The sequence below is a fragment of the Scleropages formosus genome, chromosome 25 (genome assembly GCF_900964775.1).
Source record: "Scleropages formosus chromosome 25, fSclFor1.1, whole genome shotgun sequence".
Lineage (NCBI taxonomy): Eukaryota > Metazoa > Chordata > Actinopteri > Osteoglossiformes > Osteoglossidae > Scleropages > Scleropages formosus.
The window spans coordinates 7,273,948-7,296,439 of NC_041830.1; the positions used below are offsets into that span (position 1 = coordinate 7,273,948).

Genomic DNA, 22,492 nt, shown 5'->3' on the forward strand with positions numbered 1-22,492 from the left:
AGGCCGGCTCAAGCTCGCGGTGCACGCTGGGAGTTGTAGTTCCTTCGTTCTGACAATTCCGAGAATTCGAGAGTGAGAAACAGTCGCAGACAGCGTAGTTTTAGTTTAGCTTTAAGTGCAACGAAACGAAAAAGAAAAACTGAACGTACCTACATTCCTTCATGTTTTGAAAATGATGTTATGGGTCGCAGAAACTACAGCAAAAATCGCTTAAGTTCAATACGGAAATGATCAGAACTCGTCAGAATCCTGGTGTATAAAGACCTAGAAGAATCATATGAATTATACAAACATGCTAATATTTGTTTTTTTTTAAAAAAAAAAAAACGAGCTACAGACCATGTTTGTTGGTCAAAATCAGCTACTTTTTGATGCTTTCAGCGTACAGGCGGTTGCTGCGCTCGTCAGAAGTCTGGATTCAAACCTTTCCGGATCCTCATACTGACTCTTCTGCACAGCTTTCATTTTAGTAAATCATATCACTATTTACACACACAGGCATGTATGTATGGAACAACAGTGAATTAGCAGAATTAAACATAATGAAACCGTCTAATACCTTCCAAAAGAAGTGAAACTAAGATGTCAGTTGAATCACTGTGCCAGAATTTAATGTGAGAGAAGCAGTGAGATTAAGGACATAAAACAACCACAAAGGACTAAAGTTTTGGTACTGTTCTCAACAGTTCTAATTTCCTCATCTGACATACTACTTTTAAGTGTATCATGTCCTTAGTAGGTACATTGGAATTAAGTGCAAGCTTGCAAAGAAGTTTTGTCATGGGCAGGATTAATAATTGAGGAGCAAAGCCTTGCAGTCCATGAAGTAACGAAAGAGCGAAATGACACGGCAGCAAGACGATGGTAGAGTGAAGAGCAGAGCAGAATCAGCCCCCCACTCTTATCAGAGCAAGGAAAAACAAGATACAACTGATTGGATAACTTCTTCAAACACCTAGTACTAGAAAAGAATGCAGAAGGGCCTTTGAGTTCATTGATCCCCCCCCCCCCTTCACATTTTATAGTGACTTAAATCTATCCTCAGTGGAATCATCGCATGTGTAAGAAAAACTGATACCTGGCAGCACAGATATATTTAATATTTGATGGGTGTGATAGTATTTGTAACAACCTTGGTCTTGCTTTTCACAATCATGTAGACTACAATCTTAAGACAGATGTAACATTCCTAAACATTAAGAGCACATGCCTGCAGAAAGCATTACTTTGAAAATATAATGGTGATTTTCAACATTGAGAAAATATGATCACAAACAATTACCAGCAGTTCTTCCATTACAAAAGGACATCATGAGGTCACCATCAGAAACTGTATATTGTAAAGGTCATGTTGGACAAGTTTGTGCAACAGCAATTTATATAGATCAGTTAAAGTTACCACCATAGAGCATATGTAGGACAACACTCGCAGTTATAACTTTATTGCAATGTAGAATCAGACAATGTTAAAGATTTGAGGTTACTACCTCAGTTGCCAAACTAGATCAAAGACAGGTAGTGTATTAAGTCCCCTTCAAATATTTGAAGCTTCACAACATTCCTTCTCCATCCTGTTAGTCAAGGATCACTTTAAAATGGTAGACAGCAGTTTAATTATTCACAAGTTAAAGACTTTTGGTAACTAAGGTTCTAGCTGTGAGCCATAAAACAGCCTGTCACACAGATAAGGTCGATTGTTGCACCAACTTCAAAAGGATGTTTTTAGAAAAGGAAAAAAAAAAAAAAAAAAAAAAGGATACCCAAGTAAATGCTATGGGACAGTCCCTCACAGTGGTCCATCTCCTCAAGGACACCTTCCACTAAAAGACATGCTGCTTAGACTGGTAGCACTTGCACAAAGCATGTCACAGTATGGGCTAATGGAACATACATGAACTGTACAAAGCAAAATACACTCTGTGGTATTCAGTGGCACATTTACAAGCCATGAAAACCAACAGGCTCATCCACTCTAGTCCTGCTATAAAATCAAAAACAGGCTAGTTCTACCACCATAATGATACATTTTGCTCATCACTTAATCTCTTTCCTGAATGACCAGTAATTAAAAACCACTGCAAAAATATTATATATAAAATATAAATGTACTATCTCTGAAGTATCTTACAGATACCAGTTTTGCCTTAGACAAAGACACTGAACACAGATGAACCGCATCAGCATTAGGTAGAAGCAGAACACCATTCCCTCAGGATTTCAGCTCTGTAAGGATTATGGGAGACCCAGCAAGAGCTTTAAGCAGCTGCTCCAAGCAGTGTCACCACAAATTAGTTCACCAGCAAGCACGGTCAGGGTTCAGATGAGGCATTATACATGGAGTTGTAACCATTTTCCAATCAGAAACAGTGAACCCAGATAATGATGAAGTGAAGTTCTGTTAAGTTCAGCACAGGAAAGTAAAGGTAGTACTTAAGGACACCTCTAATCCTTTTCTCTGGACCTGCATGACCAGGAACAACTTCAACACCAACAGAAACTAGGGAAGACACTAACCACACCTAGAAAGTACCATAAGTCAATGTACCCATAGTAACACAAATCAACATACTTTAATGTTTATATTCATAGCTGAATATTCTGCTGTCAGAATACTTAGAGTGAGCCCTGAAACAGTTCTGTTCAGTGTACCTGTTTTAATTTCCAACAAAATTCACCTAATGCTATACAAATTAGGGAATTTTTTCTGTAAGTATACAGTACTTCAAAACCACAAATCTGGTTTCTACCAAAGCAATTAAAAGTACCTGTTTATATTAGAAATGTCAGTTTTGCAATCTTACTGAGCTGACAGATTTAAAGAAACCCTCCACTGTAATATTTTTAATATGGTCCCACACTGAAAAGCAGCAGTCTAGGAAAATTTCCTCTTCATCTTCATATGCCCTTACATTGTGTAGATCTTTGACAGCTGTTGAATTTGGGGGGGAGAGGAGAGAAGACATGACACAATGTCAAGCGAAGTGGTCTCTTATGAAGTAGTCTACCAAAATAGTTTGATATATAATAAAAGATCTAATATATACAAATTCATGTCATCACATGCACTAAAATGTAATGTTGCCCTTCTGACTCTGCTCAGAATCACTGCTACAGAAACCACATCAAGTCACAAGGGTCAGTAAATGTTGGATCACTGCGTAAGAAATTGCCAGTGAAACAGACTGGCTAACTCCCTTTGAAGGTGATCCGTAAATGACATTACATTCACTCACCGTTCTTTGTTCTTCCAAGATTTTGGGCCTTATATGCACACACATTAAGACCCTGTGAAACACACACAACATTAGGGCAAACCTTTGCTCTGTCCTATACAATATTGAAAACCCAAGACATGTCTCCAGCATGTTATACCAACATACAAGTGATATAACACAACTGGGGAAAAAAAGTTTACTTTCTGGTCATGTCCACAGCAGACCAGGAACTATTACATCCTAGTAGCCTTGGTATATGACCAAAATATCAAAATAGGAGTACTGCAGTTCCTGTATTTGAAACTTACTGGTGCACTCCGAGGACAGGTCCAACAGGATTCTTCACCTTTCTAAAGAAAAACACAGTGCTAAGGTAACAAATTTAAAAACAAATAGCTGGTTTACACTATGTATTACAGTTCTGATATTCAGGCTTCAAGCATTTCACATGCAGTCAATCTACAAGCAGTACTGTAGACAAGTTGAAAGCACTTGTCTTGGCACAAATACCAGGGCCCCAGGCACCAGAGAGCATGGGGACCAACGATGCCAGATGCCAAGTTGATATTGCACTGTGTAATGAACAATCCAGCCTGGGTTCAGCTGGCTGCAGATACCATACAGTGCTATTAGAAAGATGACGAAAGGAACAGTGCGTTGCAACATACGGTACAAGCACATCTGCTCTTTACTTCAATGAACTATGCAGCAAGTGTGTGTGCGTGAGAGAGAGAGAGAGAGAGAGAGAGAGAGAGAGAGAGAGAGAGAGAGAGAGAGAGAGAGAGAGAGAGAGAGAGGAGAGAGAGAGAGAGAGAGAGAGAGAGAGAGAGAGAGAGAGAGAGAGAGAGAGAGAGAGAGAGAGAGAGAGACCTGCAGCTTTGCAGAGTTCACTTGCCTATGCAAAGGTAAAAAGCATCTTCCTAGTTAAAACTTCACAAAACAAAGTGAACAGCTTGTAACAGCTATATGTACTCACCCATAATTGATGACTCAGTTGGAGTATCTCCTTCCTTGTTTGCATGTATTGCTGGAAAATGAGAATTTTATCAGACAGTTGTATATAAAATGTGCATCTCAGCACAAATACAATGACTCCATGCACAGGCAAGCATAAAGACAAACGATGCCAAATGCTGAGTTGCTCTTGTACTGTGTAATGAACAAACCAACCAGGGGATAGACTGGCTGCAGACACAATAAAGTACAGCCCAAAGACAGAAACTTACTTTAAACCAACAAGTACATAGCCCAGCATTTGTCACTATATTAGTTATATAAATAACTGACTGTCTGAGCCAGCCACATTAACACTGAGAACAAATTGGCCCGGATTACAGCCATCTACCCAAAGTGATCAAACGGCAATGTTCTGAGCACAGTAATAAGATAAGTATGGCATTAAATTAGATTTAATTCAAAGCTAGTTTTAGATTAAACTGTACATAACATGAGCAAGATCCATTTCTAGAATGACCAGCTTGTAAGAGCTACAGAAAGAATGACTCCTTACCTTCTGCAAATGCTGCCCAGGGCACCCCCTACTGGTAACTCATTAACCCTGAAGGCAAAGGAAACCATTAAAACGAGGGGGAAAAAGAAAAGATGAAGCAGCATTTTTTCAATGTTTGTTCTGCATTTTTATCCCACAGGCCTAATAGCAATAGCCCTGAAGGTAAAGCGAAACTGCAGGTTTTTCTGCGAGGCATTTCCAACGACTAAGCTCCACTGTCAAGAGTCTGTCGGGATAGACCTCGGTAAAGATGCGATACCCATTTTTCCTTTAGTGACCAGAGAAGAGGAAGGAAAAAAAAAAAAAAAAAAAAGAGCAACCTGGCTTTGAATATACTCACCATCAGGTACATTCATCTTTGCAGGACCATGCTAACCACTAAAAAAAAAAAAACAACACACTAAATGAGACATCAATTTGCATACTTTCCCCAAAGAACCACATGCACAGGTCAAAGTTCAGAAAGGCATAATTCAGCAACAGACTTCTGAGCAGTTGAACATTTTTGCCAATCATCACGTCAGAAAATGCATTCCAGAACAGGGTACCAAAGAACTACCACTTGCTTCACAAACCTGAATGTTCCGTTGCAAACTGGAACCTTCTCCCTACAACAGAATAGATATTAAAGGTCAAAAGCAAAGTCTCAGGTTAAATGAATATTCTTTTTATAGTGTCCATCCTCAGTAGTAACACGGCTGCAGGGGGAAACACAGCAGTGGGTTGCAAGAGGAAGGTTTTATATCTGCACCACAGCAGCACACAGCCCACTGCAGTCAAGGCATACGCTGGTGATGTGCAATAAAAATATGAATTAATGAAACATTTGGAAAAATACATACCATCCATATGGTGATACAGGCCTTCTCACATCCCATGTGTAGGCAGGGCTTAGAGACAGACAATTCTCTCAAATATTCTACTTCTGCAAGCAAATAAAGTAAAATAAGTCAGGCAGCAAAAGCAGGTAGACAAATTGTGACAAGAACAAATCATCTTAATGGTCAGTTGTCTGACATAATGAAGTAATTAATGCATTGGGATGTTTATCTCAAAATGTCTTGACACAGCCAGTATTTATTTGGCTGACACTTTTCTCCAAAGCAACTTACAACTATTTACCCATTTACCCGGGCAATTTCTTTACTCGAGCAATATTAAGATAAACACCTTGGATACTACAGCCGGAGCTGAGATTCAAACCTGCAACCTTCGGGTCCAAAAGGCAGCAGCTACACTACCAGTTGTCCCGTTAACAATGTGTCACTTTTTTTTAAAAATGTTTTTTAAATAAAAAAATAACATTAACTAAAAAAAAAAAAAAAAAAAAAAAACAGCAAGGAGTACATTAAAAATATACATACACACACACACACACACACACACACAGTATATAAATCAAGCAAATCAAATGTATACTGGGGTCATGCAATCAGAGGCCCCTTTGCAAGGCCCATGCCTAGGGTTCACCACCCAAATATGTCAAGTCTCAGTGTCAAACAAACAATCTGTTTGTTCGAAATGTTTCAGGCCTCATTATCACCACTCCAACAGTTTCTGAAGCAGTGAAAGCAAAACCTGAGGTTTTATAGCCACGTAAAAAAAACTGGGAATACACCACGAGGTGAGGTATCCCACGCGTTCAGGCGCCACATGGCACTCACTGACGTCACGTCGGTTTGCCATACAATGAATGAAACTTAAACAACAGAGCAGAGTACGTTCACCCTGCTCCAGTAAATTAAGCAGTGCGTTACGTTAACAGTTTGCAAACCGTCAAGCTGCCCGACCTTCTCCTCTCTTGCGACACGTGCTCATCCTCCTCAGCGAATTTGATATACTGATATAGTTACATTTATTTTTAAATTGATTTTTGTTTGGTAGAAATTAATCAGAAGTACTACAGCAGTAACAACCAATGTTTATTTATTTAACTTACCGCTGTCTGCACTCATAAATTTACACATTGTGCAAAGGAATAACCACCACCTTCTTCTTCTTATTGAGACAGCAAAAATGGGAGCTTCCGCTCTTGTAGTTTAGTATTTATACGCACGACAGTGGCACTATTTTACGGCTCTAACGGAATCATCCAATCATGATTCGAGATTTATGCGCCATTACTGAAAGGTACGGTACTGTACGAGGAAAGGATAAGTCCTCGCAAGGGTGCAGCAAAATGGGACTTGTCTTTCATGCAGTCCAGGACGATGAAGGCACGACAGTTGCGCTGCTTTACGATAGAAACGGAACCATCCAATCATAGCTCGACTTTTACGCGCCAAAAGTGAAATACGTGCGGCGTACTTTATGTGTAATGGCATACTGTAGGTACACAACAGGCCGGAGAGCCGCAGTCATACAAACATATTGATAGTTTGTTGGATTTTAAAACAAAAAGCTTTACAGATCACACGCAACCTGTTTTCTTCAGCTAAATTAAGCTGCTCGTTTATCATTTATGGAGATGACATCAAATGATGCTTTGGAATAATCAATAATGTGAATAACAAAGTCGGGCTGAGGAGGAGATGGATAAAATTATACATACTATAGTGGTGTGTGGAAAAACAAAATCTGATTTAACCTACATGTTTCTGTAAAGTTATACTACCATGTAACTGATAAAATACACACACACACACACACACACACACACACACACACACACACACACACACACACACACACACACTTTCAGAACCGCTTGTCCCATACGGGGTCACGGGGAACCGGAGCCTACCCGGGAACACAGGGGCGTAAGGCCAGAGGGGGAGGTAACACACCCAGGACGGGACGCCAGTCCGTCGCAAGGCACCCCAAGCGGGACTCGAACCCCAGACCCACCGGACAGCAGGACTGTGGCCCAACCCACTGCGCCACCGCACCCCCCCTTGATAAAATATATTCAATCTTAATACACCTCGCTTTAGAAATGTATTTTCTTCAGTTTACACTGATCCTCAAAACTCCATCTTCAAAGCAATCTCATAATTTTTCAGTTTTTTTAATTTTTTTTAAAGTCTGTGCAAAGTGTCTATTCATGTTCATGTTCTGTGACCTGAATGGATGCAGTCTTGACATAGTAGTAAATCGGTCACTTTGCGTTCCCACACGATTCATGTGACACTAATAATAAACATTTTTTTTGGTAATGAATCCAGCCACCTGAGTAGTAGTTAGTGCTGCAGTAGGATTTAGGGTTGCATCTCAGCCTGCGATGCTGGAGCAGTGAACTTGAATACACTGCGTTTCAGTGGCGAGAGGAGCTCAACAACGTGTCACGTGCCTTGGGCTGCAGTCTCATAGAGCCGCTGAGCGACGGGAGGGATTTTGTAGAGGATCAATCCAAGCTCAAATAGGCCACTTAGCTGCTCCTAGGTATAGACGATCTTTCAATTTTAACAATAGGTCCTAATTTATTTTCTTTAGTATTTACGTTTGTTCATTTGGCTGACACTTTTCTCCAAAGGAACTTATAATAATCTACCCATTTATTGATTATTTTTTTGTGCTGGAGCAATGAAGGGTAAGTACTTTGCTCAAGGGTATTACAGCAGGAGGCAGGATTTGAACCTCCAAAGTCCCAAGTCCAAACGCAGGAGCTCTAACCACTACATTACCATTACGGCCCAGTACTGTATGGCTGTCTGCTTGGACTTGTTCAGCTGGGTACACTTAAGACAACATACACATTGTAGCAGTGATTGCTGATGAGGAAAATAAAGACACCATGGTGCTCCCATAAGGGACACTTTATTAAAGTCGTACAAGGTAGCAAGAGCATAATCAGGGAGGACAAATATAAGAAAATCCTTTCTCCGCATGAATGCCAAATCTTGCAAGGAAATAGTTGTGTACTTTTACTAGAAGTGCTCCCTCTAAGTGGATGTTCAGCATAGTGAGCATCATCACAACATCAGTGAGATCATAAAGACCGACAAGGCAAAAATATTTCATTTTGTTACAAATATTCTCCGACTAGTATTAGTCCCATTCAGTCCACTGACTGCATTCACATTAATAACACAAATTAAGACAAAACAAGTGTTGTTTTTTGTATCATTCTTTCTATTAATTGCCTCTTAGAAGTAGTAATGAAGTAGTAGTGATAAACTGTGATCATATAAGCCATGCATGAATGTGTGTACTTCACTTCTTGCTCGTTAAGCTGACATGTTCGGTTGATTATTTGCAATCCACCTCCAGCAGCATCACGAACCATATTTGCACTTTATTTAAAATTTTTTACTCATGATCAACATTAATTTTTGGAAACTTTTGGTAGACTTTGACCACGTTAAAGTCTCAACCAGCTGAAGTGTATTTACCTTAGTTTCCTTATTTCTGAGTTTTCGACAATATTTATCCGTACTAAAAAAACAAACGCACAAAAGAATGGGAGTCTTTCTTTCTGCTTGCCTACCACCCTATCCTGCTCCACACAGTCAGACATTTACTACTGTACTGTATGTTTACTGGTGCATTTTTTATTCATTTCAATCAGTCTGAAGTGGTGTGTTATAAGGGGAGCAAGTAATGCAAAAGCAATGCAGCAACAACAATTTTCTGTGCACAGAATGATACATAATTGAACTAGAATGGTAGTTCTGTATTTCTAGTCTATTTCGATCATTTGGAGGAGATGATACAGTTATGGGTGCTGAAAAGTGGTACATATAATGGATATTAATAACAGGTAATTTTGAATTAGAATAACTAAATTCTAATGAATTTCATAACCACTGACATCGATAGTGCACATTATACTGCAATTTATCAAACACTCCCATTTTGTAGCACACACTGTCAAGTCATAGTACAGAGCAGATATTTTTCTATATTATCGTATTCAGGGCTTCAGTTACTAATCTCTCACATGCCTACAGATATACTTGGTCTCTCGGGTAGAACAGACAAGCCCTTTGTTTTCATCTTGTTTTTTTTTTGAGAAGAAAGCCTTTGAAAAATATGGGACAAGTAAGACTGATATCTGAAAATCAGCTGTAAACCTTTTATGCAAAAGACAGACTTTCACTTGTTGCAAGAGATTGTCAAATTTGCACTGTTGTTGATGTTGACGAATACTTTATTCCTGCCAGCAGGTGATATTGCCAAGTCTCTTGACAGGCCAGAAGTCCACTGATGCAGCTCAGCAGAATGTACTGCAGGTAAAATAAGGTAACTAAAATCAATTCTGACAGGATGCTGCCATTTTACATTTAAATCCTGCTCCTGCTCAGAACCTTGTTGCTGAGGGAAACTGGCTGAGATTCCCAAGTGCTACATTACACTAGCTGTCTTTGTTACGTTTCTTGCTGTTCATATTGAAAGACCTCAATCTAATGGCCAGAGGAAAAACTCTGAATTAACAAATGTTGGAAACATCTGCCAGCCTATATAATTGCTTGTTCGCCCTTTGCCTTAGCTATTATTCTACTAAGGTGACTTATAATGGCAGATTTCTATAATAACATAAGGGCTTACTCTGGCTCCTCATATGAAAAATTGAGTAATGCATTTTTGAAGATACAAACATTTTTCAGTTTATTTTCAAAATTGCATTTTCTTCACTAATCTATTTTCTAAAACTTCCATTTGTTACCAAACAAACACAATCTGTATTTACATAGCCAGGGGGCTGATGTCAGCAAAGACACTTACACAGAATAAGAGTACAGGATCACCTTAACTCAAGTCAACAGTGTTTACAGCTCATGTCTGCAGTCTGTGATTATTGACAAGATGACAAGCAATGTACATTTTTTGGGAGGAATATGCCATAGTTATTACTTAACATGAGTATAATTTTTCATTTAAAAATTTCATTTTGAAGTATTTCTTATTTTAAGTTTTAATGTAACTTGAAGTTGGTCAATACTGAATTATTCTTTATTGTAGATAGATAGAGGGGGGTGCGGTGGCGCAGCGGGCTTGGCTGGGCCTGCTCTCTGGTGGGTCTGGGGTTCGAGTCCTGCTTGGGGTGCCTTGCGACGGACTGGCATCCTGTCCTGGGTGTGTCCCCTCCCCCTCCAGCCTCACGCCCTGTGTTGCCGGGTTAGGCTCCGGCTCGACGTTACCCTGGTTGGGACAAGTGGCTTCAGCCAATGTGTGTGTGTGCATGCATGCGTGCGTGTGTGTAGATAGATAAAAACTCTATTTATCCTGAAGAAAACTGCAGGTTACACCAGCATAAATACAACAATACAGTGACTGAAGACAGTGAAATAAAACAGGAATAAATAAGCGTCACACATAGACAAGTACAAAGCGCAAAATTAGACAGTGTGGAAATAAAACGTACCGACACCTCAGCACCAAAAAAAGATCAGTATCAGTGTGAAGACTCTTTATAGCACCTAATGGCCATTAGCAGGAATGATGTTCAGCCAGCCTTTAGGGGTTAAGTTATAGCTATATTCTGAATTAAGACAGAGCAATATCCAAGACTTTTAAAATCCTAAACAGCAAATAAATAAAGATATTGACTTTTGGGTAAAAGTGACATTTGATTCATGAAGAAACTGAATGACAATGACACTTCCACCCTAATTGTGTGTGTACGGTGAGAAAATGATGTACAAGGTGTTGAGTGCCATGGTACAAGATATATTGAAACTGCTCTGATATAATAACTAAAGAAACTGATCATTCAAGTGTTACAGAAAGCTTTCAGTGACCTATTCAAGCAATCATGGACCATCTAGAGTTGTCAAGAGCCTCTTTGACTAACACATGATATCAGCTCCCTGGAGATGAGACATTTCCGCTAAAAGAAGACCATATATTATGTGGATGTTACACTGATCACTGCGTGTACTTGACTCCCTGAAATTGCTGGTCTTTTCAAGACTGCTCTAGATAACTGTTATACTAATATCACACTTGTCTTGAACATTGACATAATAAAATAAAATAGAATAAATTAGAAAAGAAGGATAATGTAGATAAAACAGAAGACTGGTCACTCAGGAGGATGACTGATTTGATTACTAGTTGACTGCTAAGCTTGGCATTTGGTATGAATGTCTCGCCTCCAACAGAGGTCACACTGTCAGTGTGTTGAAAGTGAAAAGGGGAAAGAGGCAGGAGTGTCTTTACAAAGGTTATCAAGTGACCCATGAGTGGGTGGCTGTGATTGGTTGATCAGTTTGCTACTGACCTCCAGCCTTTTCCATTGACCTTATTGGGTTTCTAGATGTGCCGCATGTGTCCACCCCAGATGAGGGTCCACTGTGAGAGCTCTTTACCACTCATCAACTCGTAGACAGCATCCAAAGCTAAATTGGAAGTAGCAGTGAAGATCAGACAGCTGCCAGATGAACTGCAGCAGGAGAACCAAAGAAATCCTTTATTTCTTTATTTAAAAACATGTATACTTTTAAATATAATTATGATCTACCTGACAAAAAAGTGTGTAAGTGCAGTTTGGTCTTACCTGTTAAATAGCACGTGGCAGAGATGAGAACAAAGAAGTCCGCTTGCGCATGCCGTACATTCATAACGTGTCCTTAGCTGCCCTATTTGCTAATGAAGACATTTGCAATATGATGGAATTGTAAATGGCAGTTCTGTGAAGTAGGATGTGTGAAAACCACAGCGGGACACATTCACATCATTGTGCATATCTTTCTCCAAGGCAATAGCAGAAGTAATACAGGGACATTAGATAGACTGTTATTGCATCAGTCAGGTCACCCCTCATTGTACTATCTGAGGAGATTAACTCTTGTTTTACTGCTGCTTTCATGGCAAAAAAATAAACTGGAAGTACTGTAGTTATATCGGAATCTGATTTGCAATCACCGGGAGACCTCAGCCATTAGGAATCAAGATATTTTTAATTTTTTTCATTTTTAAGTGCTCGTGTTTCCTAAAACCAAACACATTTCAGAAAACATAAGCATTTTGTTAAAATAGTGCCATTTCCTTAGTCAGATCTTATGCTTGATTTCTAAATAAAATAATCTTAACACTTCTAGCAAAAACACTTGTTCATACTAGATGTGATGAATGGCACAGAAGATAAGGCCAGAAAGGTGCCTTTTCAAATAGAGTACTTATTTAGAAAAGCATCTTTTTCTTAGTTTTGAAAAAAATCTGAAGTCACTAGTTAAATGTAATCCAACGAGTTAATGCTGACAGTTCAACTTGGAAATAATGTGGGTCTTTAAAGAGAGTAATACAACATAACAATAATGAATATACCAACAAACGCATTTGAAAATGTGTCACAACTAAGGGCATCATCCATCTCTTTTCAAAAACCACTTGTCCAATGCAATGGTGATCTGGAGCATATCCTAGAAGCCTGTTGTGTGTGTCACCAGTCCATTACAAGGCATCCACACACACTAAGAGCAATTTGGAATCACAGATTCATCTGAAACATGTGGCTTTGCATTATGGGAGGAAACAAGAGCACCTTGAGGAAACCTATGTGAACGTGGGGAGACTGAGCCAGATTCAAACCCAAGCTGGAATTCACCCCAGGAACTGAAAAGCACAAGGGCTACCCTCTGTGCCAGCATGCTGCCTTAAACCTTTACGAACGACAGCAAATTGCCCCAGCCTGGCAATCAAATCTCTTTAATGGATTCAGATGTGCAACTATTTTCAGAAAACTGTAGTTTCTGTAGAAGAGTCAGATGACTTCAACAGTAAGCACCACCAACATTAAACATAGCAAGACTGGTTCTCTACTTTATTGAATGTGGACTTTCAGTTTTATTCAAACAAATAGTACACGATTCGCTAGAGTAAAAAACACACTTTGGATATTATACTCAAACATTGTCAAAAACAGACTAAAAATATAGAATTCCGGTTTCTGATAGAGATTTTTTATTAAATGATATAAACTTAAATAACATATGTTAATATTGATAATTACAGTTCTTGTGAGTGGCTATTTAGATTTCTGTGTTTCACGAATTTGAGTTAATAGTCCTTTCAATCTATTACTTTTGGTATGGCATTTTCTAACCTTTAAATCCTGATACACATTTTCTGTATATTTTTCTGGGATGTTAGAAGCAACACAGACTAATGAAATTCTTCAGATGCGAGCCCACCGACCACAATTTGAAGAGGCCAAAGACCCTGTAACCACAGGACTAGCTGTTGTTATCACTATTGACCAGTAGATGGAAACATTCTTGTTAGAGGGGGAAAAAAAAAGGAGGGAACAAAGTAAAAATGGTTAGCTGGCAGTGCGGAAATGCAAAATGTCTCTAACACTAACTGATATTTTTTTATTTTTTTCTGAAAAACAAGGTTGAGCTAATTCTTACAACATCCTACAGGCTTCTACCAGAAACCGGGATCTGCTGTTCTTCCCCCACCCCGTGTGTCACGGCAGCCTTTCACCTCAGCCTTGCACCCTGCCAGTCACCATCACAATGTGCAACAACACACCAGCTACATGTCATTGAGTGGGAAACACTCACAGATCAAAATACAATATCTGACAATAACATACAGTACTAATAGGAATATAAATGTGCCAAATGTGTCATTTATATATTAAAAGCTCAAACAGATCTAGAGAACCTTTTAAAGTGAGTGGTGCAAAAACACACAGATACAAAAGAAAAGGCACAATAATTCGGCCATTCGGTGCAAGAGTAAGGTGAAATACTGGAGTACATTTTTGGAGAACCACTAGGATATGCCAACGATTGCCTGAGTGTTGAAAAATAAATAAAACAGACATTTTTTTCCACATGCATTCACACGTCCGGTCAATACAGCAGCCTGACAGGCAATGCGATAGCGTTTAAAGGTACAAAATGTTTGTCCATTAAGAAAGACTTGACATTCTTGTAGCATCCATAGAAGATTTTTTTTTTCACAGAAAAAACAGCAGTATCAAACATTTAGCAAAGTCAGTTCATGACAAACCAAGAACATCTGCATGCATTTTTTTCCATAGTATAGAGGTTGAGTACAAAGGCAGACAGATTGCAAAAGATGTCACAGATGTGGCAGCGTGAGAGTCTGCCGGGAGAGCCAGCCAGACTGACACATTCCCTGCGCTCGGGGGGGCGTTGGCTTGGGTTCGGATGGGCCGCAAGGCTCGACCTGCTCAACAGCCATGATCAGAGTGCCTGGCCACATTCCCCTGTGACCCCTCCCCCATTGTCATATGAGCAAAGTGGCAAATCTAAGCTTGATGTCCTTATACAACTCCCATTTTTGGTCATTGCAGTATGATATTCTCTGTACACAGTATCCCTTTATAAATAAACCTAGGAGAATGCCTGGAACTGAGTACATAATGGGTCAGGTCACGAAAACTAAAAATTTACTATTACTAAAGGAACAGCTGAGTCAATTAAACATTACAGTGATCATCTTGTTAATGTACCGTAGTACTAGTTTTAGAAAAAAAATACAATTACACCTGTCTTTCTCACAACAGGGTTAACTTCCTACTGTGAGGGGGATCAAATCACCATTACTTTTTATGGGGAAAATCAGTCATCTAAAACATGCCACCCTTTTGACTATGACATTAAGGCTTTTTTTTATTTTAGTGTACCTACATTCATGTAATTAAAGCTGTGTATATGATTCAAATAAGAGAGTTAATAGTTATATGTTTATAGATGATTTCTAAAAGACACCCAAGTTTGAATCACCGCTCCTGCTGTAGCACCCTTGATCAAGGTACTTACTCTGAATTGATGTAATAAAAATTACCCTGCTGCATAAATGAGCAACTCATAGTAAGTAGCTTAACACTATAAGATATTTTGGAGATAAGTCTGAGGCTACTTAAATAAATAATTACTACAATATTGGCAATACTATGCCAGCTGTGACTTATTTACACCTTCATTGATGTGATTGTTCCCCTTAAGTGTAGTGATTGGCTGAGGTTGTCAATGTGACTAAGATGAGGCAGAAAGTATGTAATTGGCTTTGTTGTCTAAGAAGTATGAACATGTTAATGAATTGCTTGAAGGAATGTCTGTCTCCACCCAATACCTATACGGCATCACAAGAGAGGAGTCCGAGAGCCAACATTCGAACCTTACTGATACACTTGTGGTCATTGTTTCCAGCGTAACGTAGATGTTAATACACTAGATTTAGCCAGAAAATAGCCAGATTTACACTACCGAGGGACAAAAACTTTTTGGGTTTGAGACACCAAGTGTGTATCTCTGTCCCAAAATGTCTGATACAAGCTGCTGCACAGAATAAAACAGCTGCTGTGGAAGTAAAACAACCTTGTAATGGGCTATGCCACTGTACCGAACAGTATGCTCGTTGTATGAAAAAAGGGTACACCATTTAAATGGGTTTATTTCTGAGACCCCATTACATGAGTGCTGAGTGTATATCAAGCCAGTAACTAACAGAGGGCGCTTTCTTAGGTCATTTCTGATTGAAAACTTGAACAACCTGACTTGAGCTGTCAGAAGTGTTTTCTATGAATACTTGTTTACTTTTTAACAAACTTTTTGGTTAATTAGTACTCTTGCATAAAAAAATAAATTTAACATGGCATTTGATTTATTTTCATTTTACATTAGATGTTGAAGGCGAAAAACATACAGCTCTTAATACAGCTCTGTTTACTGTTACACTATATTTAACTGTGTTTAATAAAGTTACTTCACTGTTATTTTAAGTAACAGTAACAGTGTATCTTGACAAATATCTTACATAACACTTGGGTACACATCTTTTTATACTGAAATATACAATCAATTACGGACATTCTCATTCTATGCCAATGGTAATTTAAGATGCACACATTACATTCTAACTACAAACATTACTCACGTCAATATGTGTGTTAAGTAAATAATGAGTTCTTTTAAGGAAAATTCAGTACATTTTTTTTGTGCCGATTTAAACCTGTATCTCAAATGACCACAGAGCAAAGGGATCAATAAAACTTATAAAATCTCAACAGAAATGTTTTTATAAAAGAGAAGAAAGTGATTAACCTTGGACTGACAGCAGTAAAATATTGAATTATTTTCCATAATCATCTGTTTGTTATGATAGTGCTGCAATTACAGTCACACAGTTGGACAGCTAAACCAAGGTCTAATGTAGTGTTTGACATACATCTACTGTTGAGACTCTTAAATGTATTCTCAAATTTTCTCAGACACTTCTGGAAAGAAAGCTCTCTCTTCTCTGGTTGTGGACAGAAACGGAATGAATGCATACAATCTGACTGAAGAGAGCTCAGCAATATAGTTTAACTAGAGGTCAGTACTGCAAGTCCTTAATCAACCTTACTGATTGATTCAATCAGAAATCTTATGTGCTTGTTCTTGTGCTGCTTTTTTGGAAACACTGGACTTCCAATCAGCTAAAACTGTTCTCACTTATACCTCTGGATACATACTGAATCTGCATATATTTTTCTCGACATCTCTACAGCAAACTTCCTGGTATAAATTCTTTATCGTCTACTTCTGGCACTGTCACTGTGAGAGCGATAATGACAACACATAGGTGGATAACATCTTGAAAGGTAATAGGGGACCAAAAATGTTACCATTAGTAGGGACACACTGTATTAGACTTACCTGAATAGTCAGGTGGAAATTCCTCTCCCTTGTTATGCCTGAGTTCTCATACAAACTATGGGCTGTCGGGGTTATGTGTTCTCTGGTCAACATGTGAATGTATAGATTCTGATTTATTATGGAGGACAAATAGCTATCTATCCTATCCTCCTCCAGCTCTGCTCAAGACCACTTCTCCTGGGGTGAGGCATATATCTAAAGTAGGATTAGGAATCAAACCACGTCTTAGAAAGGATGTCATTAAAGCTCAGCATCACTAAAATTGCTTGGAAACGTGGAGAGTGAAGTGAGACGAGCTTGCTTAGTACCCATTTTGGAACCAGGAACTTATAGGAGTGAATCTGTCAGTCAAGGCAGGCTCTCACCCGGGCCAGACAGGAGGGAGCGGCTCACTTCAGTCACTGTACCCCGACCCCGGCAGTTCATTGGTCAGTGTGTGCCAGCGCTCAATTTTCTTATCCTTATTCTTCAAGCAGTCAAACCAGTGTTTCAGTCTCTCACCACTGGCATTAATCCCCAGAGAAACTCCACCTTGTGGGGGAAACAAAACAAAAAAAGGAGGTGAACAAATTAAGAACAAATTATCGCTGCTGCTTCTTCCAGACTATTTGTACTCAGATCTGGGACTTAGAGTCCAGAGGAGTCCTGCTTTTTCCCCATCAGGGCTCTTACATTACTAAGCATTGACTGGGGTTTTGACTGAATGCATTGCAAGCTTCAAATGTTAAATCAAATGACTGATTTTAATTAGACAAATTACAGTAGAGTAAGGGTGTTCCAAACTATTCAAACTTTTTATATTCACCTCTAAAAATTAATAACTATACTGATTCTTTAATCAGCTCAGTTAATTCATTCTTCTTGAACAATTAAAAACAAAGCTACTGTAAAAACACTGTTCAGTTTTAATTTTTATGAAGAAAAACATATTTTATCAGCATAAATGCACCTCTAAGAGTTTAGTAAAATTTGCTTTTGTTTAACAAATCAAGGCCGAGACATTACAAGCTTGAATGAAAAACTGCAAACCCTCCTCACCGTGAGGCCTGAATTGGTTTACCATTGTTACAGACAAAAGGATATCCTTCTCAAAAATGATCTTTCACTCATAATAACAACTAAATAATAACTAACTAATACATAACTACTGATACTATCGACTGCGTCAGCGATCATCAGTGAATCATATGCAGTGTTGCACTCCAAAAGGAAAAATGTTATTTGTCTGTTAGACCCGTACCATCTCCCTGTCAGTTTAGAGGGATGCTGGGCTGCATTTCATTTACGATACTAAACAACATCTCTGTGCTCTTTTGAGTTTCCTCTTCAAAACAGACTATGTGCAGTCCAGAGAGACTGCTCTTCACTGCTGTCCACTGTCAATGAAAGACAGCCAACAGGGTATTCTTTTCTTTCTCCTTTGTGTGCTCACTTTATTTTACTGGCCTGCGTTTCTTTTCGGTAAGAGATAGCTTTGTGGTCAAGAACACAGCCTTGTAACCTTAAGGTTGCCGGTTCAGATCACAAGTCTCTTGTTGTATTACCTTTGAGCATAGAGTTTAACCTAATTTGATTCAGAAAAATAGCCAGGAGGGAATAAAGCTGTAAATTGCTTTGGATAACGGAGACAACTTAAGCAACAAATGTGGTAAAATAGAAGTAAGAATTTTGTAAGCATTACCAAGAAAGAGGTGTTTGGGTAGAGCGGAGAGAAGTGCTGTGATGGTGCCAAGGAACAAGCAGTGGCTGAGAGTGGAGGCAGAATGAAGATCAGCTTCTAACAGTAATGTACGGCAGGCCACTGCGATCAGCATGCAGGTGACATGTTCCCCTTTGTGAACTTGAATAAATTAATTCTTGCAGAACACTCTTAAACACAGTCTTACAATTTCACAAAGGGCCAAAAACGAGCTCCGCTTGGACCTTACCTATGAAATCATTGGATTTTCCAATGTCATAGTCCCACACGGTCACCTCCAAGGTCTTCTTGCTTAGGTCAGCATATTTGATTTCGTAGAAGAACTCCTAAGGAGGACAGCACATTACAGCCTCGTCAAAAAGGCAAACAATACAGGTAAACAACAAACACTACAGCAGATGTGAGCCGTGGCTGAAAGCCAGAAAACACACACATAGACACCAGAAACAGAGCAACTATGAATCCTGTCAGAGTTAGGAAATAATTATATGTACATAACAGCCAGGATTAATTTCACTCAAATTAAAATGCCACTGTTACAACAACATAATGTAAACGTAATATAAAAGATGACCAAATGTGATGAGTTTAGTAATCGCCCAGAATTCTGAGTCATAGCTAATAGCTTGAGACCTGCAAAAAAACAGGTTTCTACTTTCCCTCATTTGGTATGAATATTTTGGGTCACTGGGTTGTACAGTTCAATTAGATATTCCAAAACGGCCACCTCCGAGGGGCTCCTAATCTCTAACAGGAAAGCCAGCAGGTGACGGGGGGAGACGCCAAAGAAGAAATGTCAGTAAAATTTCCGTTCAAACGCACAGTGTCATCCTCAATGACAGGTGGGCACCCCAAGGAGTACAGCTCATAGTGCTCAGCACTGCAGTCGACAGACAGCTGACAGACCCCCCTCGTGTAACGGTACAGCAAAAATGTTTTTAAAAGTGTCTGTCACATTGTAAATCCCTCTTCCTGCTCTGAAGTGCTTTTTTTTTCTAGGGTCACACACAAGCCGTTGCTTGAGCTTGATGGAGCTTTTCTATCTAAATTATTACTATTATAAACCTTTATTTAATGGATGACTTTATTTGACGCAATTTACAATATTACATTAACAGCTTTACAATTATTTACATATTTAAACAGCATGGTACTGCTGTCTCAATTCACTTCTATTTTACCATGGAAAATAGGACTGCTAATGTAACAGTAGGGTTCAAATGGTGGCTGTTGGAATGTTTTAATGCAAGAACTGGATAGAGACAGATACTCCTACAAGCAGTTTATTCATATGGCCACACTTATTCCATAAAAACAGTTGTATACTTCCTAATTCCATTTATATCATATTGACAATCTCAACTAATCACAAGCGATGACTAAGGTAAAGGTATAAACTATATAGTACCTGATGCTACATACACAGTATGTAAAAATATGTAACATCAGGTACTTTATAGTGGAAAATCCTTGTATTTCTCCTCTGTTACATTTGGCTATTAACCATTGGGTGCATGAACATTATTGCATTTATTCATTTACCTGACACTTTTCTCCAAAGCAACTTATAATGTTAGTCTACCTACAATTATTTACCAATTTTTACAGCTAGTTAATGTTACTGGAGTAATTTTAGGGTAAGTACCTTGCTCAAGGGCACTACAGCCGGAGGTGGGGATCAAACCTGCAACCTTTCGGGTCCAAAGACAGCAGTGCTCACCACTATGCTACCAGCTGTCCCTATTATTCGGGTTTCTTCTTAAAGTTCGCTGTATGTAAGTATAGCCCAGTATGTGTGCCCTAACTTCAGGAGCTGACTTCAGGGAGCCTGTTGGGGAACAGGCCTAGCGTTACAATTGTGTTGTTTCCCATGGCATTGAGGGGATACAGTTAGTTCTGTCTTACGACACCTTCGACTTACTACGGCCGTCTCTTCAGACTTATTATATTATTTTCAAGTCCCGACATTTGTTTAACAATGTCTAACAATGATTTCCCCAGCAAGGCACTATATTTCTTATTGACTTAGTCATTGTGTCTATCAGATGTGGCATTTTATTTACAAAAAAATTGTTTTATTTACAGAAAGGTTCCCTTGTGGTTCCACTCGTTACCTTTTCTTTTTTTTTACTACAATGACTTGCAAGAGTATTCTAGTGGTGCTGAAAAGAAAGAAAACTAAAGAAAACAGATGAAATGAAAGTTAAAATAATAGTATTACACACACACACACACACACACACACACACACACACACACATTTTCTGAACTGCTCGTCCCATACGGGGTCGCGGGGAACCGGAGCCTAACCCGGCAACTCAGGGCGGAAGGCCGGAGGGGGAGGAGACACACCCAGGACGGGACGCCAGTCCGCCGCAAAGCACCCCAAGTGGGACTCGAACCGCAGACCCACCAGAGAGCAGGACCCGGTCCAACCCACTGCGCCCCCTCTAATAGTATTACAAATAAATATAATACTGTTGTATTTATACTGGGGGGCGCGGTGGTGCAGTGGGTTGGGCCGCAGTCCTGCTCTCCGGTGGGTCTGGGGTTCGAGTCCCACTTGGGGTGCCTTGCGACGGACTGGCGTCCCGTCCTGGGTGTGTCCCCTCCCCCTCCGGCCTTACGCCCTGTGTTGCCGGGTAGGCTCCGGTTCCCCGCGACCCTGTATAGGACAAGCGGTTCTGAAAATGTGTGTGTGTGTGTGTGTGTGTGTATTTATATTAATATTATTCTATAGTAGTATTATTTAAATAATTATTCATTTATGAATAATGTGCAGAATAAGTGGAAAAATAGCCATATTAAACAACATACCATTCATGCATGTTAATTGTTTATATATCCTTATGAGTTAAATAGGAGAGTATAAAGAGATTTGCAACTTAAGAAGAGGTCCTCAGAACGAAACCCTGTCATAAGGCGAGAACCACCTGCATATGCAGCACATCTGCTGTGTTACAACACTAAAAGGTTTCCTTCCATTACTTCTGTTTCCCCCAGATTCAGGGATTATGAGCTTCCAGACATATAATTCCACCCTGACAGCAAAGAAGAAGTGAGCATGCAAAACCTTACCTCATTAAACTCTGGGTTGAGCGTCTTTTTCTTTACTGCAGTCTTGTGCTTGGACTTCTTGTTCTCATCAGGTTTCAGGTACCTACAAACACATGGATGTGTGTGAGCTGCATGCCGTCTCACAAAGGCTTCAGATTCATGTTCCTAATCAAAAAATAGTCAAATTTAGTTTATTTCACATATTAGTCTGTAGATCAGAGATAACAGATAATATTTAATGTTTTTAGACCTGATGCATAGTTTACATTTGCTAAGATATTACCAAAATAGGAAGCAAATGAAATATCTTAAAATACCGTACATAGTGTTAAGTATATGGTCTTCTTTTTATACATTCTACATAACGGACATAAGACTGACATTAAATTTGACAAGAAAACCAGTTAAACAGCAAAATGTGGTACAGTATTTCAATTTTTCCGAATTGTTGACT

General features: G+C 39.2%; 1 protein-coding gene, 1 long non-coding RNA gene and 2 other non-coding genes across 4 annotated transcripts in view; all 4 read right to left on the bottom strand.

Moving 5' to 3' along the window:
- Positions 1-607: 607 nt before the first annotated feature.
- LOC108928086 (uncharacterized) lies at positions 608-6,734 on the bottom strand. Its single transcript, XR_001965651.2, has 9 exons — positions 6,665-6,734; positions 5,568-5,650; positions 5,301-5,333; positions 5,066-5,103; positions 4,726-4,773; positions 4,192-4,242; positions 3,524-3,565; positions 3,234-3,285; positions 608-2,929 (listed from the first exon to the last, which is right to left on the bottom strand). It is a non-coding gene; the product is annotated as an uncharacterized LOC108928086 (long non-coding RNA).
- On the bottom strand, positions 3,706-3,843 carry LOC114909518 (small nucleolar RNA SNORA8). Its single transcript, XR_003797346.1, has one exon. It is a non-coding gene; the product is annotated as a small nucleolar RNA SNORA8 (small nucleolar RNA).
- On the bottom strand, positions 4,839-4,971 carry LOC114909519 (small nucleolar RNA SNORA18). The gene has a single exon (XR_003797347.1). It is a non-coding gene; the product is annotated as a small nucleolar RNA SNORA18 (small nucleolar RNA).
- Positions 6,735-16,588: 9,854 nt separating the features above from the next.
- Positions 16,589-22,492, bottom strand: part of LOC108928060 (double C2-like domain-containing protein beta) — a 75,501-nt gene continuing 69,597 nt past the window's right edge. The window contains exons 7-9 of the mRNA XM_018741829.2: positions 22,060-22,141; positions 19,211-19,307; positions 16,589-17,813 (exon numbers count right to left, since the gene is read on the bottom strand). Coding sequence (XP_018597345.1) covers positions 17,677-17,813; positions 19,211-19,307; positions 22,060-22,141 — 316 coding nt within the window. The 3' untranslated portion in view covers positions 16,589-17,676. The remainder of the gene's footprint in view (positions 17,814-19,210; positions 19,308-22,059; positions 22,142-22,492) is intronic.